Below are 18,495 nucleotides of genomic sequence, written 5' to 3'. Positions count from 1 at the left end.
TCTTAATCACCTTGGTAGTGGGCATGGTGTGAGTGGTCGCGCATTTGGCAGCTCCTGCTTGAGTCAGCTTTTTTGGTCCTTTTCTCTAATTAATGAAAATGAAATGAAAATCGCTTATTGTCACGAGTAGGCTTCAATGAAGTTACTGTGAAAAGCCCCTAGTCGCCACATTCCGGCGCCTGTCCGGGGAGGCTGGTACGGGAATCGAACCGTGCTGCTGGCCTGCTTGGTCTGCTTTAAAAGCCAGCGATTTAGCCCAGTGAGCTAAACCAGCCCTGGGTGGATGTTTTGAAGGAAAAGGGTGCAGGAGTGGTGGAGGAAGAGTATATTCCACCGGTGGATGGATTTGTAGGAAGTGGATTTAGAGGAAAGCAGCTACAAGAACAGGAAACTCCATGCTACACAGGGAAATATGGCAGAGAGCAAGGGGTCGGCCATACCAGCCTAATGGTTGATGGAATAGAACATAGAACATAGAACAGTACAGCACAGAACAGGCCCTTCGGCCCTCAATGTTGTGCCGAGCCATGATCACCCTACTCAAACCCACGTATCCTCCCTATACCTGTAACCCAACAACCCCCCCCCCCTTAACCTTACTTTTATTAGGACACTAAGGGCAATTTATCATGGCCAATCCACCTAACCCGCACATCTTTGGACTGTGGGAGGAAACCGGAGCACCCGGTGGAAACCCACGCACACACGGGGAGGATGTGCAGACTCCACACAGACAGTGACCCAGCCGGGAATCGAACCTGGGACCCTGGAGCTGTGAAGCATTTATGCTAACCACCATGCTACCCTGCTGCCCCTAATAGTTGGTGGACTTCTTGAATGAAAAGTTCAGTCAGCAAAGGGAAGCTCTGGAGGGCCTAGCGAAGGTGGTAGACCCGCTGAGAGCAGGGATCGACCGTGTGGAGCTGAGGCGGGAGGCCCACAGCCAGGCGATCCAAAAGGTGGAGGAGGCGGTGGGGGAGCACGGGGAGCAGCTTACCTCATTGGCAACCGAAATTGGTATGTTGAGGGAGACCCAGAAGCTACTCAAGGAGAAAGCGGAGGATCTGGAGAACTCCTCCTACAGGCAGAATTTAAGAGTAGTGTGGTTGTCAGAGGGCATGGAGAGAGCGGACGCTGGCTCTTATATAGCCAAAATGCTGGGGAAGCTGTTGGGGGAGAGGACCTTCGATCTGCCCCTAGAGGTTGTTCAGGCACATAGGAAGCTGATGAGGAAGCCGCAGGCGAATGAGCAACCGAGGGCAATGGTGGTGCGGGTACATTGATTCCTGGATAAGGAGAAGATCTTGAGGTGGGCCAGGCAGACAAGGAGATATACCTGGGAGGGTAATGAGCTCTGGGTAGACCAGGAAATTGGTGTGGAACTGGCCAAGAGGAGAGCAGGTTTCAACCGAATTAAGACTGCCCTGGAACAGTTGAGGAACAGTTGGAGAACCTTCCAAGCGATTTTTCACAATGCTCAGCAAAGGTTTACACCAACAAAAAGGAAGGACGGTAGAAAGAGGGAAAATCGACCATGGATATCTAAGGAAATAAGGGAGAGTATCAAATTGAAGGAAAAAGCATACAAAGTGGCAAAGATTGCTGGGAGATTAGAGGACTGGGAAATCTTTAGGGGGCAACAGAAAGCTACTAAAAAAGCTATAAAGAAGAGTAAGATAGAGTATGAGGAGTAAACTTGCTCAGAATATAAAAACAGACAGCAAAGGTTTCTACAAATATATAAAACAAAAAAAAGAGTGGCTAAGGTAAATATTGGTCCTTTAGAGGATGAGAAGGGAGATTTAATAATGGGAGATGAGGAAATGGCTGAGGAACTGAACAGGTTTTTTGGTTCGGTCTTCACAGTGGAAGACACAAATAACATGCCAGTGACTGATAGAAATGAGACTCGTTGGAATTTAGAAGGAAGAGGGGGATCTTATAGAAACATAAAATTATGAAGGGAATAAATAGGATAGATGCGGGCAGGTTGTTTCCACTGGCGGGTGAAAGCAGAACTCTAATAAGGGGAAGTAGATTTAGGACTGAGTTTAGGAGGAACTTCTTCATCCAAAGGGTTGTGAATCTATGGAATTCCTTGCCCAGTGAAGCAGTTGATGCTCCTTCATTAAATGTTTTTAAGATAAAGATGGATAGTTGTTTGAAGAATAAAGGGATTAAGGGTTATGGTGTTCAGGCCGGAAAGTGGAGCTGAGTCCACAAAAGATCAGCCATGATCTCATTGAATGGCGGAGCAGGCTTGAGGGGCCAGATGACCTACTCCTGCTCCTAGTTCTTATGTTCTTATGTTAAGAAGGGGATGAAGTTTGGGATTTTGTACCCGGCTTGCCTCTGGGTGTCCCACAATGGTCCTCAGTATTACTTTGGAACACTGGAGGAAGCGATGGAGTTTGTTAGAGACAATGGACTGGCAGAAGGAGGACATTGAACTTAGGAGGTGTGAGATGTTGGTTCTCTCTGCCCCCCTTGCCGGGTTTTTTTTACATCTCGGTTTCTTTGGGGGAGGGGATTCAGAAGAGAATCTTTTTTCACTCGGGGTCATTTTTCTTTCTTGTGGGGTTCTTTGGAGGCTCGTGCAGGCCATGTCAAATTTGATTAACTACTCTCTCCATGAACAGGAAGTGGGTAGTGAGGGAGGGGTCAGTGAGGGAGCGGATGGAGGCAGCCTCATGCAAGAATAGTGGCTTAGGGGCGCTATTGATGGTGCCTCTGCCGTTCTCGCCGGCCAGGTACTCCACAAGTGGTGGCAGCCCTGAGACTGGAGGGGTGCATGGGTTTGGGCACCGATTTGCTGGAATCATGGGTATTCTCTGGAGATGGAGACGGGCAGGGATTGAGAGGTTTGGAGACTTTTTCATGGGGGGTCAGCTTTTTGAGCTTGGAGGGATTGGTGGAGGAGCATGAGCTGCCCAGTGGGAATGGGTTCCGGTATTTACAGGTTCGTGACTGTGAGAGGAAGCAGATGCCGTCCTTTCCTGACCTGCCCCCCCCCCCCCCCCCCCCCCCCGGGTTGCAGGACAAGGTGGTGTCAAAAGCAGGGGTTGGTGAGGGCAGGCTGTCCAAGATTTACAAAGAACTAATGGACTGGGAGGGCACCCCAACAGGAGACGTTAAGCAGAAGTGGGAGGAGGCTCTGGGGAGGGAGGTGTGGGAGGAGGCTCTGAGGAGGGAGGTGTGGGAGGAGGGTCTGAGGAGGGAGGTGTGGGAGGAGGGTCTGAGGAGGGAGGTGTGGGAGGAGGGTCTGGGGAGGGAGGTGTGGGAGGAGGGTCTGGGGAGGGAGGTGTGGGAGGAGGGTCTGAGGAGGGAGGTGTGGGAGGAGGGTCTGAGGAGGGAGGTAGAGGCTGGGGTTTGGGAGGAGGCTCTGGGGAGGGAGGTGTGGGAGGAGGCTCTGGGGAGGGAGGTGTGGGAGGAGGGTCTGAGGAGGGAGGTGTGGGAGGAGGGTCTGAGGAGGGAGGTGGAGGCTGGGGTTTGGGAGGAGGCTCTGGGGAGGGAGGTGTGGGAGGAGGCTCTGGGGAGGGAGGTGTGGGAGGAGGGTCTGAGGAGGGAGGTGTGGGAGGAGGGTCTGAGGAGGGAGGTGGAGGCTGGGGTTTGGGAGGAGGCTCTGAGGAGGGAGGTGTGGGAGGAGGCTCTGGGGAGGGTGAAAGCATCCTCTTTGAGCACTAGGCTTAGCCTCATTCAATTTAAAGTAGTCCACGTGGTGCATTTGACGGTGGCCAGAATGAGCAGGTTTTTGAGGGGGTGGAGGACAGGCGTTAGCAGTGCCTGGTTTTGGCTGTGGTTGAGTTTGAAGTATATATGCAAATACCTTAATAAAAACATTTTTTTTTAAATCACCTTGGCCATCTATGTTGCCACTTTTAGGGAACTGTGGACCAGCACATCCAGGTTCCTCTGTATGTTAAAGTTCCTAGGGGTTCTGCCATTTACAGTATAATTCATACCTAGATTTGATCCTCCAAAATGCATCACCTTGCATTTGTCCAGATTAAACTCCATCTGCCATTTCTGTGCCCAAGTCTCTAATCTATCAATATCCTATTGTGTCCTCTGCTAATCCTCGGCACTATCAGCAACTCCACTAATCTACATGTTATGAGATGTTGGGGGTGATGGAGGAGTGAACCAGTGTATCCCGAAGGGAATGGTCCCTGCCAAATGCTGACGGGGAAGACAGGGAAAGATGTGTTTGGCAGCGGCGTCATGCTGGAGTTGGTGGAACTGGCAGAGGATGATTCTTTGAATGCAGAGGCTAGTGGGGTGAAAAACAAGGACAAGGAGGAGCCTATCCTGGTTCTGGGAGGTAGGAGAGGGGTTGAGAGCAGAGGTGCAGGAGATGGGTCGGATATAAGACCATAAGACATAGAAGCAGAATTAGGTCACTTGGTCCATTGAGTCTGCTCCGCCATTTAATCAAGGCTGATATTGTTCTCATCCCATTCTCCTGCCTTCTCCCCATAATCATAGATATCATTGAATTTACAGTGCAGGAGGAGGCCATTCGGCCCATCGAGTCTGCACCGACTCCTGGAAAGAACACCCTACCCAAGGTCAACACCTCCACCCTATCCCAATAACCCAGTAACCCCACCCAACACTAAGGGCAATTTATCATGGCCAATCCACCTAACCTGCACATCTTTGGACTGTGGGAGGAAACCGGAGCACCCGGAGGAAATCCACGCACACACGGGGAGGATGTGCAGACTCCGCACAGACAGTGACCCAAGCCGGAATCGAACCTAGGACACTGGAGCTGTGAAGCAATTGTGCTATCCACAATGCTACCGTGCTGCCCTGATCCCCTTATTAATCAAGAACCTATCTATCTCTGTCTTAAAGACACTCAGTGATTTGGCCTCCACATCCTTCTGCGGCAAAGAGTTCCACAGATTCAGCATCCTTTTACCGAATAAATTCCTCCTCATCTCTGTTTTAAAGGATCGTCCCTTTAGTCTGAGATTGTGTCCTCTGGTTCTAGTTTTTCCTACAAGTGGAAACATCCTTTCCACGTCCAATCTATCCAGGCCTCGCAGTATCCTGTAAGTTTCAATAAGATCCCCCCATATCCTTCTGAACTCCAACGAGTACAGACCCAGAGTCCTCAACCGTTCCTCATACGACAAGCTCTTCATTCCAGGGATCATTCTTGTGAACTTCCTCTAGACCCTTTCCAAGGCCAGCACATCTGTCCTTAGATACAGGGCCCAAAACTGCTCACAATACTCCAAATAGGGTCTGATCAGAGCCTTAAACAGCCTCAGAAGTACATCCCTGGTCTTGCATTCTAGCCCTCTTGACATGAATGCTAACATTGCATTTGCCTTCCTAACTGCCGACTGAACCTGCACGTTAACCTGAAGAGAATCATGAACAAGGACTCCCAAGTCCCTTTGTGCTTCTGATTTTTTTAGCATCTTCCCATTTAGAAAATAGTCTATGGCTAAGCTCCTCCTTCCAAAGTGCACAAGCTCACACTTTTCCACATTGTATTGCATTTGCCACTTCATTGCCCACTCTCCTAGCCTGTCCAAGTCCTTCTGCAGCCCCCTTGCTTCCTCAATATGGTGAATGTAGGAGGTATGATCAGTAAACTCGGAGATGACACAAACATTGGTGGTGTGGTGAATAGTGAGGAGGAAAGTTTTGGATTACTTTCAATAAGTAATTGGTCAGGCGGGCAGAACAGTGGAAATGGAATTTAACCCTGAGAAGTGTGAGTAAATGCATTTCAGAGCACTAATAAGGCATGGGAACATACAATGAGTGATAGGATCGTAGGATCCTAGGAAGCACAGTGGATCCAAGGAACCTGAGCATGTATGTCAATAAATCCCTGAAGACAGGACAGGTAGATAAGGTGGTCAAGGATGCCTATGGGATTCTTGCCTTTAATAACCAAGGCATTGAATGTAAGAGTAGGGAGGTTATTCTGGAGCTGCATAAAACGCTGGTTAGGTCCCAGCTGCATTACTGAATGCATCTCTGGTCACCAACTACAGAAAGTGATTGCACTGTAAAGGGTACAGAGGAGATTCACCAGTGATGGCACAATAAAGGGTACAGAGGAGATTCACCAGTGATTGCACTGTAAAGGGTACAGAGGAGATTCACCAGTGATTGCACTGTAACGGGTACAGAGGAGATTCACCAGTGATTGCACTGTAAAGGGTACAGAGGAGATTCACCAGTGATTGCACTGTAAAGGGTACAGAGGAGATTCACCAGTGATTGCACTGTAAAGGGTACAGAGGAGATTCACCAGTGATTGCACTGTAAAGGGTACAGAGGAGATTCACCAGTGATTGCACTGTAAAGGGTACAGAGGAGATTCACCAGTGATTGCACTGTAAAGGGTACAGAGGAGATTCACCAGCATGTTGACTGGTTGGAGCGTGCCAGCTATCAAGACAGACTGAATAGGCTGGGGTTGTTTTTCTTGGAGCAGAGAAGGCGGAGGGGGACCTGATTGAGGTGTACAAAATTCTGAGGGGTATAAGGTAGAGTGGACAGGAAAGAACATTTCCCCTGAGTAGAGGGGCCAATAGCTAGGGCTCATAGATTTAAGGTAATGGGCAGAAGGTCTATGTGAAGAAAAAGCTTTTCATTCAGAGGGCGGTTGGAATCTGGAACTCACTGCCTGAAAAGGTGGTAGGGGCAGGAACCCTCACAATATTTAAGAAGTATTTAGATCGGCACTTGAAATGCCATTGCAGACAAGGCTACAGACCAAGTGTCTGAGAATCAAATGAGTAGATAGGTGCTTGATGGCTGGCATGGACACGATGAGCCATCGGGCCTCTTCCCGTGCTGTAAAACTCTGACTCTATGCTAGGGCCCCAGATTTAAGGTTTTGGGTATGAGAATGTGAGGACGATCATCTTCCCCCCCCCACAAAGCAGCAATAAGGGTGCATAAGATAAAGATGCATGGCATTAAAGATAAAGTAGTAGCATGGATAGAGGATTGGTTAATTAATAGAAAGCAAAGAGTGGAGATTAATGGGTGTTTCTCTGGTTGGCGATCAAAAACGAGAAGGCAGACTATTATCTGATTGATCATAAATTAGGAGAGAGGAATGTGCAACGAGACTTCGGTGTCCTCGTACCAGTCGCTGAAAGTAAACATGCAGGTGCATCAGGCGGTAAAGAAGGCAAATGGTATGTTGGCCTTCATAAGGAGAGGATTCGAGTACAGGAGCAGGGATGTCTGGCTGCAATTAAACAGGGCCACACCTGGAGTATTGTGGGCAGTTTTGGTGTCCATATCTGAGGAAGGATGTTCTTTGTATGGAGGGAGTGCAGCGAAGGTTTACCAGGCTGATTCCTGGGATGGCGGGACTGTCATATGAGGAGAGACTAAATCGGTTAGGATTATATTCATTGGAGTTTAGAAGAGTGAGAGGGGATCTCAGAGAAACTAACAAAATTCCGACAGGATTAGACAGGGTAGATTCAGAAAGAATGTTCCTGATGGCGGGGGAGTCCAGAACTAGGGGTCATAGTTTGAGGATAAGGGGTAAACCTTTTAGGACTGAGGTGAGGAGAAATGTCTCCACCCAGAGAGCGGGGAATCTGTGGAATTCACTACCACAGAAAGTAGTTGAGGCCAAAACGTTGTGTAATTTCAAGAGGAATTAGATACAGCTCTTGGGGCTAAAGGGATCGAGGGATATTGGGGGGGGGGGGGGGGGGGGGGGGGGGGGGGAGGCAGGATCAGGGTATTGACCTTGATGGTCAGCCATGATCATAATGATTGGAGAGCAGGCTCGAAGGGCTGAATGGCCTCCTCCTGCTCCTAGTTTCTATTTCTATCCCTCAGCCTCCCTCTCTCTGATTGGACAGTCTGCCCCGCCTCTCGGCCTCTCCCTCTGTCTGATTGGTCAGCTTCCCTGGCACTTAGTCTCTTCCTCTCTCTGATTGGTCAGTCTGTTGTCCACCTCTCCCTCTTTGTGATTAGTCAGTCTGCTCTGCTTCTCCGCCATTCCCTATCTCTGACTGCAGTAGGAAGTCTGACACCAGGTTAAAGTCCAACAGGTTTGTTTCAAACACTAGCTTTCGGAGCACTGCTCCTTCCTCAGGGGAATGGAGAGGTATAAACCAGAACATCTGGAACCCACCTCTCCATCCGACGCCCTGGAGAGGGTGAACTCGTCCTCTTCTTGCGCACGGCTCAGCCTAATTCAGCTGAAGGTGCTGCATAGGGCTCACATGACAGGGGCCAGGATGAGCCGGTTCTTCGGAGGGGAAGACAGGTGCGGGAGGTTTCGGGAGGCCCGGCGAACCACACCCATATGTTCTGGGCTTGTCCGGCCTTGGAGGGGTTTTGGAAAGGGGTGGCGGGGACTTTGTCGGAAGTGGTTGGGTCTAGGGTCAGGCCGGGCTGGGGGCTCGCGATCTTTGGGGTAGCTTCGGAGCCGGGAGTGCAGGAGGCGAGAGAGGCCGGCATTCTGGCCTTTGCGTCTCTAGTAGCCCGGCGCAGGATTCTGTTACAGTGGAGGGACACGCGGCCCCCCGAGTTCGGAGGCCTGGGTCAATGACATGGCTGGGTTTATCAAGTTGGAGAGGATGAAGTTTGCCCTGAGGGGGTCGGTACAGGGGTTCTTTCGGCGGTGGCAGCCCTTTCTCGACTTCCTGGCGAAGGGGTAGAGAGTGGTCGGTCTCAGCAGCAATCTGGGGGGGGGGGGGGGGGGTTTGGGGATGGTTAGGGGGGGGGGGTTTGGGGATGGTTGGGGATGGTTGGGGGGTTTGGGATGGTTGGGGGGGGGGTTTGGGGGATGGTTTGGGGATGGTTGGGGGGGGTGGGGATGGTTGGGGGGTTTGGGATGGTGGGGGGGGTTTGGGGGATGGGTGGGGGGGGGTTTGGGGGATGGTTAGGGGGGTTTGGGGGATGGTGGGGGGGGGGTTTGGGGGATGGTTGGGGGGGGGGGGTTTGGGATGGTTGGGGGGGGGTTTGGGATGGTTGGGGGGGTTTGGGGGATGGTTGGGGGGGGTTTGGGATGGTTGGGGGGGGTTTGGGATGGTTGGGGGGGTTTGGGGGATGGTTGGGGGGTGTTTGGGGGATGGTTGGGGGGTGTTTGGGGGATGGTTGGGGGGTGTTTGGGGGATGGTTGGGGGGGGTTTGGGGGATGGTTGGGGGGGGTTTGGGGGATGGTTGGGGGGGGTTTGGGGGATGGTTGGGGGGGTTTGGGGGATGGTTGGGGGGGGTTTGGGGGATGGTTGGGGGGGTTTGGGATGGTTAGGGGGGGTTTGGGATGGTTAGGGGGGGTTTGGGGATGGTTGGGGGGGTTGGGGATGGTTGGGGGGGTTTGGGGATGGTTAGGGGGGTTGGGGGGGGTTGGGGGGGGGTTTGGGGATGGTTAGGGGGGGTTGGGGATAGTTAGGGGGGTTTGGGATGGTTGGGGGGGTTTGGGGATGGTTCGGGGGGGTTTGGGGATGGTTCGGGGGGGTTTGGGGATGGTTGGGGGGGGGTTTGGGGATGGTTGGGGGGGGGTTGGGGATGGTGGGGGGGGTTTGGGGATGGTTGGGGGGGGTTTGGGGATGGTTGGGGGGGTTGGGGATGGTTGGGGGGGGTTTGGGATGGTTGGGGGGTTTGGGGATGGTTAGGGGGGGGTTGGGGATGGTTGGGGGGGGGTTGGGATGGTTGGGGGGGTTTGGGATGGTTGGGGGGGGTTGGGGATGGTTGGGGGGGTTGGGGATGGTTGGGGGGGTTGGGGATGGTTGGGGGGGTTTGGGGATGGTTGGGGGGGGGTTTGGGGATGGTTGGGGGGTTTGAGGATGGTTGGGGGGGTTTGGGGATGGTTAGGGGGGGTTTGGGATGGTTTGGGGGGGTTTGAGATGGTTGGGGGGGGTTGGGGATGGTTGGGGGGGTTTGGGGATGGTTAGGGATGGTTGGGGGGGGGTTGGGGATGGTTGGGGGGGTTTGGGATGGTTGGGGGGGGGTTTGGGATGGTTGGGGGGGGTTGGGGATGGTTGGGGGGGTTTGGGATGGTTGGGGGGGGGTTGGGATGGTTAGGGGGGGTTTGGGGATGGTTGGGGGGGGTTTGGGGATGGTTGGGGGGATGGTTTGGGGGGGGGGTTGGGGATGGTTGGGGGGGGGTTTGGGATGGTTGGGGGGGTTTGGGATGGTTGGGGGGGTTTGGGATGGTTGGGGGGGTTTGGGATGGTTGGGGGGGTTGGGGATGGTTGGGGGTGTTTGGGATGGTTGGGGGGGGGGGTTGGGGATGGTTGGGGGGGGGGTTTGGGATGGTTGGGGGGGGTTGGGGATGGTTGGGGGGGGGGTTTGGGATGGTTGGGGGGGTTTGGGGTGGTTGGGGGGTTTGGGATGGTTGGGGGGGTTTGGGATGGTTGGGGGGGTTGGGGATGGTTGGGGGTGTTTGGGATGGTTGGGGGGGGGGTTGGGGATGGTTGGGGGGTGTTTGGGATGGTTGGGGGGGGTTGGGGATGGTTGGGGGGGTTTGGGGGGGTTAGGTGGTTTGTTTTTGCGGCGGTGGGTTTGCTATGTTGTTATTTTCTTCTTTCTTGTATTGCTGTTGGTTTTTGTTAATATTTATTTTGGGGGGGGTGAGTTATTTTCTTGTGTTGGTGTGGAAACACGCCTTGTTTGTTTTAAATTGTGGGGAGAACATTTGTTATTGAAAAACTTGAATAAAAATTATTTTTTTAAAAAGCGAGCACATGCACACACAAGTCGTTCTTACCTGACTATGCCGGTTCATGACAGTGGTGCTGTTCCTCCGATTGCGCAGGACATCTGGTTGAAAAACCTGAGAGTTGTCACTAAAATGAAACAGAAGCCAATCAGAAATAATCTGAGTGTGATTTAGCTGGTTTAGCTCAGTGGGAGAGACAGCTGGTTTGTGATGCAGAACAAGGCCACGAAGGCCAGCGTGGGTTCAATTCCCATATCAGTTGAGAATACTGAATTCTCACTCTCAAAAATTCTGTCGTTCCAAAATAATATTCCCGGTTCTGGAAAATCACCCAGAAACAGGCCATGTACAACACCCCAAACATCACCCCCTTCTTAGAGGGCAGTCTTGACCCGATTGAACCCGGCCCTCCTCTTTACCAGTTCTGCACCCAGGTCCTGGTACACCCACAGCTCCTTCCCATCCCAGGTTCGGGATCGGGATCCCATCGCAGAATCTTCTCCTTGTCCAAGAAACGGTGCAGCCGCACCACCATCGCCCTCGGCGGCTCGCCCGCCTGTGGCCTCATCAGCGCCCTGTGCGCTCGGTCGACCTCCAGGGGCCAGTAGGAGGCTCCCTCCCTCATCAATCTTTTCAACACCTTGGTCACACACTTGCCGGCATTCGCTCCTTCAATGCCTCCGGGTATCCCCACAATCCGCAGGTTTTGTCTCCTGGGGCAGTTCTCCAGATCCACCACCTTCTCCTTCAGCCGCTTTTGTGTCTCCCGCATCACTCCCATCTCAGCCACTAACAATGCAAGCTGCTCCTCGTACTCCCCCACCGCCTCCTCCACTTTCTGGATCGCCTGGCCCTGGGATTCAAGCCTCTGCTCCATGGGGTCACTCCCCATTTTGAGCAGCTCTACCACCTTGGCTAAGTCCTCATGCCTGGTATGGCACTGCTCAGTCCAAGATCTCAAGAAACTGCAGAGTTTCAGCCCAACGCATCACACAAGGTTGCCTCCCTCCCATTGATTCGGTCTCCCTCCCACTGCCTCAGGAAGGCAGACAGCATTGTCAGAGACCCCTCCCAACCAGGCTTTGCCTTCTTTGCTACTGTGCGGTAAAACGCCACGTGTAAAGGTGCTACTGTGCGGTAAAACACCACGTGTAAAGGTGCTACTGTGCGGTAAAACACCATGGGTAAAGGTGCCACGGTGCGGTAAAACGCCACGGGTAAAGGTGCTACGGTGCGGTAAAACGCCACGGGGTAAAGGTGCTACTGTGCGGTAAAACACCACGTGTAAAGGTGCTACTGTGCGGTAAAACACCATGGGTAAAGGTGCCACGGTGCGGTAAAACGCCACGGGTAAAGGTGCTACGGTGCGGTAAAACGCCACGTGTAAAGGTGCTACTGTGCGGTAAAACACCACGGGTAAAGGTGCTACTGTGCGGTAAAACACCACGGGTAAAGGTGCTACTGTGCGGTAAAACGCCAAGGGTAAAGGTGCTACTGTGCGGTAAAACACCACGGGTAAAGGTGCTACTGTGCGGTAAAACACCACGGGTAAAGGTGCTACTGTGTGGTAAAACACCACGGGTAAAAGTGCCACGGTGCGGTAAAACACCACGGGTAAAGGTGCTACTGTGCGGTAAAATACCACGGGTAAAGGTGCTACTGTAAGGTAAAACACCACGGGTAAAGGTGCTACTGTGCGGTAAAACGCCACGGGTAAAGGTGCTACTGTGCGGTAAAACACCACGGGTAAAGGTGCTACTGTGCGGTAAAACACCACGGGTAAAGGTGCTACTGTGCGGTAAAACACCATGGGTAAAGGCGCTACTGTGCGGTAAAACACCACGGGTAAAGGTGCTACTGTGCGGTAAAACGCCACGGGTAAAGGTGCTACTGTACGGTAAAACGCCACGGGTAAAGGTGCTACTGTACGGTAAAACGCCACGGGTAAGGTGCTACTGTGCGGTAAAACGCCACGGGTAAAGGTGCTACTGTGCGGTAAAACGCCACGGGTAAAGGTGCTACTGTGCGGTAAAACGCCACGGGTAAAGGTGCTACTGTACGGTAAAACGCCACGGGTAAAGGTGCTACTGTGCGGTAAAATGCCACGGGTAAAGGTGCTACTGTGCGGTAAAATACCACGGGTAAAGGTGCTACTGTGTGGTAAAACACCACGGGTAAAGGTGCTACTGTGCGGTAAAACACCACGGGTAAAGGTGCTACTGTGCGGTAAAGCGCCACGGGTAAAGGTGCTACTGTGCGGTAAAACACCACGGGTAAAGGTGCCACGGTGCGGTAAAACACCACGGGTAAAGGTGCTACTGTACGGTAAAACGCCACGGGTAAAGGTGCTACTGTGCGGTAAAACGCCACGGGTAAAGGTGCTACTGTGCAGTAAAACGCCACGGGTAAAGGTGCTACTGTACGGTAAAACGCCACGGGTAAAGGTGCTACTGTGCAGTAAAACGCCACGGGTAAAGGTGCTACGGTGCGGTAAAAAGCCACGGGTAAAGGTGCTACGGTGCGGTAAAACGCCACGGGTAAAGGTGCTACGGTGCGGTAAAACACCACGGGTAAAGGTGCTACTGTACGGTAAAACGCCACGGGTAAAGGTGCTACTGTGCGGTAAAACGCCACGGGTAAAGGTGCTACTGTGCGGTAAAATGCCACGGGTAAAGGTGCTACTGTACGGTAAAACGCCACGGGTAAAGGTGCTACTGTGCGGTAAAACACCACGGGTAAAGGTGCTACGGTGCGGTAAAATACCACGGGTAAAGGTGCTACTGTGCGGTAAATACCACGGGTAAAGGTGCTACTGTGCAGTAAAACGCCATGGGTAAAGGTGCTACTGTGCGGTAAAACGCCACGGGTAAAGGTGCTACTGTGCGGTAAAATACCACGGGTAAAGGTGCTACTGTGCGGTAAAACACCACGGGTAAAGGTGCTACTGTGCGGTAAAATACCACGGGTAAAGGTGCTACTGTGCGGTAAAACACCACGGGTAAAGGTGCTACTGTGCGGTAAAATACCACGGGTAAAGGTGCTACTGTGCAGTAAAACGCCATGGGTAAAGGTGCTACGGTGCGGTAAAACACCACGGGTAAAGGTGCTACTGTGCGGTAAAACGCCACGGGTAAAGGTGCTACTGTGCGGTAAAACGCCATGGGTAAAGGTGCTACTGTGCGGTAAAACGCCACGGGTAAAGGTGCTACGGTGCGGTAAAACGCCACGGGTAAAGGTGCTACTGTGCGGTAAAACACCACGGGTAAAGGCGCTACTGTGCGGTAAAACGCCACGGGTAAAGGTGCTACGGTGCGGTAAAACGCCACGGGTAAAGGCGCTACTGTGCGGTAAAACGCCATGGGTAAAGGTGCTACTGTGCGGTAAAACGCCACGGGTAAAGGTGCTACTGTGCGGTAAAACGCCACGGGTAAAGGTGCTACTGTGCGGTAAAACGCCATGGGTAAAGGTGCTACTGTGCGGTAAAACGCCACGGGTAAAGGTGCTACGGTGCGGTAAAACGCCACGGGTGAAGGTGCTACTGTGCGGTAAAACGCCACGGGTAAAGGTGCTACTGTGCGGTAAAACACCATGGGTAAAGGTGCCACGGTGCGGTAAAACGCCACGGGTAAAGGTGCTACTGTGCGGTAAAACGCCATGGGTAAAGGTGCTACGGTGCTGCTGGAGTGGAGGGGTGGGCTCTTCGAAATTTAATGAATTACTACTGGGCGGCGAATGCAATGGTTAGCAAGTGGGTAGAGGTCAGTATGGGAGCGGGTGAAGGCGGCATTATGTAAGGACACGAGTCTGGGGGCATTGTTAACGGCACCGTTGCCATTGTTGCCGGCTCGGTACTAGTTCAGCAGAGAATTGGGAACCTGAATTGTTGCTCCAGTACACAAGAAGCTGAGAGTAGTGAGGTCATGAGTAAGGTTTCAAAGTTGCAGGAGTGTACCGGCAGGAAGGAAGGTGGTCTAAAGTGTGTCTACTTCAATGCCAGGAGCATCCGGAATAAGGTGGGTGAGCTTGCGGCATGGGTTAGTATCTGGGACTTCGATGTTGTGGCCATTTCGGAGACGTGGATAGAGAAGGGCGAGGAATGGTTGTTGCAGGTGCCGGGGTTTAGATATTTCAGTAAGTTCAGGGAAGAGAGGGGGAGGGGTGGCATTGTTAGTTAAGGACAGTATTACGGTGGCTGAGGGGACATTTGATGAGGACTCGAATACTGAGGTAGTATGGACTGAGGTTAGAAACAGGAAAGGAGAGGTCACCCTGTTGGGAGTTTTCTATAGGCCTCCGAAAAGTTCCAGAGATGTAGAGGAAAGGATTGCAAAGATGATTCTGGATAGGAGCGAAAATAACAGGGTAGTTGTTATGGGGGACTTTAACTTTCCAAATATTGACTGGAAACACTATAGTTCAAGTACTTTAGATGGATCCGTTTTTGTCCAATGTGTGCAGGAGGGTTTCCTGATGCAGTATGTAGATAGGCCAACAAGAGGCGAAGCCACATTGGATTTGGTACTGGGTAATGAACCAGGACAGGTGTTAGATTTGGAGGTAGGTGAGCATTTTGGTGATAGTGATCACAATTCGATTACGTTTACTTTAGCGATGGAAAGGGATAGGTATAAACCGCAGGGCAAGAGTTATTGCTGGGGGAAAGGCAATTATGATGCGATGAGGCAAGACTTAGGATGCATCGCCTGGAGAGGAAAACTGCAGGGGATGGACACAATGGAAATGTGGAGCATGTTCAAGGAACAGCTACTGCGTGTCCTTGACAAGTATGTACCTGTTAGGCAGGGAGGAAGTGGTTGAGTGAGGGAACCATGGGTTACTAAAGCAGTTGAAACACTTGTCAAGATGAAGAAGGAGGCTTATGTAAAGATGAGACATGGTGGTTCAGTTCGGTCGCTTGAGAGTTACAAGTTAGCTAGGAAGGCTCTAAAGAGAGAGCTAAGAAGAGCCAAGCGAGGACATGAGAAGTCTTTGGCAGGTAGGATCAAGGATAACCCTAAAGCTTTCTATAGGTATGTCAGGAATAAAAGAATGACTAAGGTAAGAGTAGGGCCAGTCAAGGACAGTAGTGGGAAGTAGTGCGTAGAGTCCGAGGAGATAGGAGAGGTGCTAAATGAGTATTTTTCATCAATATTCACACAGAAAAAAGACAAAGTTGTCGAGGAGAATACTGAGATACAGGCTACTAGACTAGAAGGGCTTGAGGTTCATAAGGAGGAGGTGTTAGCGATTCTGGAAAGTGTGAAAATAGATAAGTCCCCTGGGCCGGATGGGATTCATCCTAGGATACTCTGGGAAGCTAGGGAGGAGATTGCTGAGCCTTTGGCTTTGATCTTTAAGTCATCTTTGTCTACAGGAATAGTGGTAGAGGACTGGAGGATAGCAAATGTTGTCCCCTTGTACAAGGGGAGTAGAGATAACCCCGGTAACTATAGACCAGTGAGCCTTACTTCTGTTGTGGGAAAAGTCTTGGAAAGGTTTACAAGAGATAGGATGTATAATCATCTGGAAAGGAATAATTTGATTAGAGATAGTCAACATGGTTTTGTGAAGGGTAGGTCGTGCCTCACAAACCTCATTGAGTTCTTCGAGAAGGTGACCAAACAGGTGGATGAGGGTAAAGCAGTTGATGTGGTGTATATGGATTTCAGTAAAGCGTTTGATAAGGTTCCCCACAGTAGGCTATTGCAGAAAATACAGAGGCATGGGATTCAGGGTGATTTAGCAGTTTGGATCAGAAATTGGCTAGCTGATAGAAGACAACGAGTGGTGGTTGATGGGAAATGCTCTGACTGGTGTCCAGTTACTAGTGGTGTGCCACAAGGATCTGTTTTGGGGCCGTTGCTGTTTGTCATTTTTATAAATGACCTGGAGGAGGGCGCAGAAGGATGGGTGAGTAAATTTGCAGATGACACTAAAGTCGGTGGAGTTGTGGACAGTGCAGAAGGATGTTATAAGTTACAGAGGGACATAGATAAGCTGCAGAGCTGGGCTGACAGGTGGCAAATGGAGGTTAATGCAGAAAAGTGTGAGGTGATTCATTTTGGAAGGAATAACAGAAAGGCAGAGTACTGGGCTAATGGCAAGATTATTGGTAGTGTGGACGAGCAGAGAGATCTCGGTGTACATGTCCATAGATCCCTGAAAGTTGCCACCCAGGTTGAGAGGGCTGTTAAGAAGGCGTACGGTGTGTTAGCTTTTATTGGTAGAGGAATTGAGTTTCGGAGCCATGAGGTCATGTTGCAGTTGTAGAAAACTCTGGTGCGGCCGCATTTGGAGTATTGTGTGCAGTTCTGGTCGCCACATTATAGGAAGGATGTGGAAGCATTGGAAAGGGTACAGAGGAGATTTACAAGAATGTTGCCTGGTATGGAGGGAAGATCATATGAGGAAAGACTGAAGGACTTGAGGCTGTTTTCGTTAGAGAGAAGAAGGTTAAGAGGGGACTTAATTGAGGCATACAAGATGATCAGAGGATTAGATAGGGTGGACATCGAGAGCCTTTTTCCTCGGATGGTGATGCCCAGCACGAGGGGACATAGCTTTAAATTGAGGGGAGATAGATATAGGACAGATGTCAGGGGTAGGTTCTTTACTCGGAGAGTAGTAAGGGCGTGGGATGCCCTGCCTGCAACAGTAGTGGACTCGCCAACACTAAACGCATTCAAATGGTCATTGTATAGGCATATGGACGATAAGGCAATAGTGTAGAGGGACTTTAGAGGGGTTTCACAGGACGGCGCAACATCGTGGGCCGAAGGGCCTTTACTGTGCCGTAATGTTCTATGTTCCACGAGCCCTGTGGCAGCCCTGAGGGTGCGGGGTCAGCGGAGGCAGCACATAGTGTTGGAGGGGGTGTTAGTGTGGGATCCAATAAGTGATAACTACCAGTTCACTCCGAGGGGGCTGGATGGATAGAACTAATGGGCATAAGGTTACGGTGAGAGATACGAAAGTGTCCAGAGGGGCAATGTTTTCACACACAGGGTGGTGAGTGTCTGGAACAAGCTGCCAGAGGCAGTGGTAGAGTCAGGTACAATTTGTCTTTTAAAAATCATGTAGACAGTTATATGGGAAAGATGGGTACAGAGAGATATGGCGCAAATGGGACTAACTTTGTGGTAAAAACTGGAAGGCATGGACAAGCTGGGCTGAAGGGCCAGTTTCATGCTGTAAACATCTATGACTCTCTGGCATTGCCCCTCCCTATCTCTAAACCCCTCCAGCCCACAACTCGGAGTTAACTGCATATCATTGATTCTCCTCTTCAGCATCCCCAATTTTAAACACGCCACCATTGGTGCCTATGCCTGCCCCGAAGCTCTGGAATTCCCTCCTTAAACCCTCTGCCCTCAATCCCTGTTCACATGGCTCACTTCAAGGCCACGTCCCCACGTCCACTGCTTTGACAAAACTAATTAGGAACTCACTCCCTTTGTCGCTCAGTTTTCATCTTCCTGACAAGCCTTTGAAGCACTTTTACAGCATCTTCCTCCAGTGAAGGATGGTGAACTGCGTGAAAGCGAGCGGCTGCTACATAACAATACAGCAATTTGGCAGCTCTGACATCACAAAAGAAAGTGATGCACTGCTACTTACAAACATCTGAAAGTTCAAAAATGGCCTTAAGATCGCACATTATTCTGAACTATACTTTACATTGAGAATAAAAGCAACAAAGATGGTCATCCCACAGTCATTTGCTGTTTGCTCCCTCATCCACCACTGGAAAATATAGATTAATAGAATGATACAGCGTACAGGAAGGCCATTTGGCCCATTGAGCTGTACTGGCTCTATTATTCTTT

At 51.3% G+C, this 18,495-nt stretch overlaps 1 protein-coding gene across 8 annotated transcripts in view; it reads right to left on the bottom strand.

Annotated features, from left to right (window-relative positions):
* The window catches only part of pabir2 (PABIR family member 2), a 71,081-nt gene extending 52,864 nt beyond the window's left edge, over positions 1-18,217 (bottom strand). For 6 of the 8 annotated variants that reach the window (XM_038775064.1, XM_038775065.1, XM_038775066.1 and 3 more), the window contains exons 1-2: positions 18,118-18,217; positions 10,718-10,796 (exon numbers count right to left, since the gene is read on the bottom strand). In XM_038775064.1, coding sequence (XP_038630992.1) covers positions 10,718-10,796; positions 18,118-18,140 — 102 coding nt within the window. In that variant the 5' untranslated portion in view covers positions 18,141-18,217. The remainder of the gene's footprint in view (positions 1-10,717; positions 10,797-18,117) is intronic. The other 2 variants (XM_038775063.1, XM_038775068.1) reach the window with 1 other exon arrangement.
* Positions 18,218-18,495: the final 278 nt, after the last annotated feature.

Source organism: Scyliorhinus canicula, chromosome 17 (assembly GCF_902713615.1).
Source record: "Scyliorhinus canicula chromosome 17, sScyCan1.1, whole genome shotgun sequence".
Taxonomy (NCBI): domain Eukaryota; kingdom Metazoa; phylum Chordata; class Chondrichthyes; order Carcharhiniformes; family Scyliorhinidae; genus Scyliorhinus; species Scyliorhinus canicula.
This window is presented reverse-complemented; position numbering and strand designations above follow the sequence as displayed.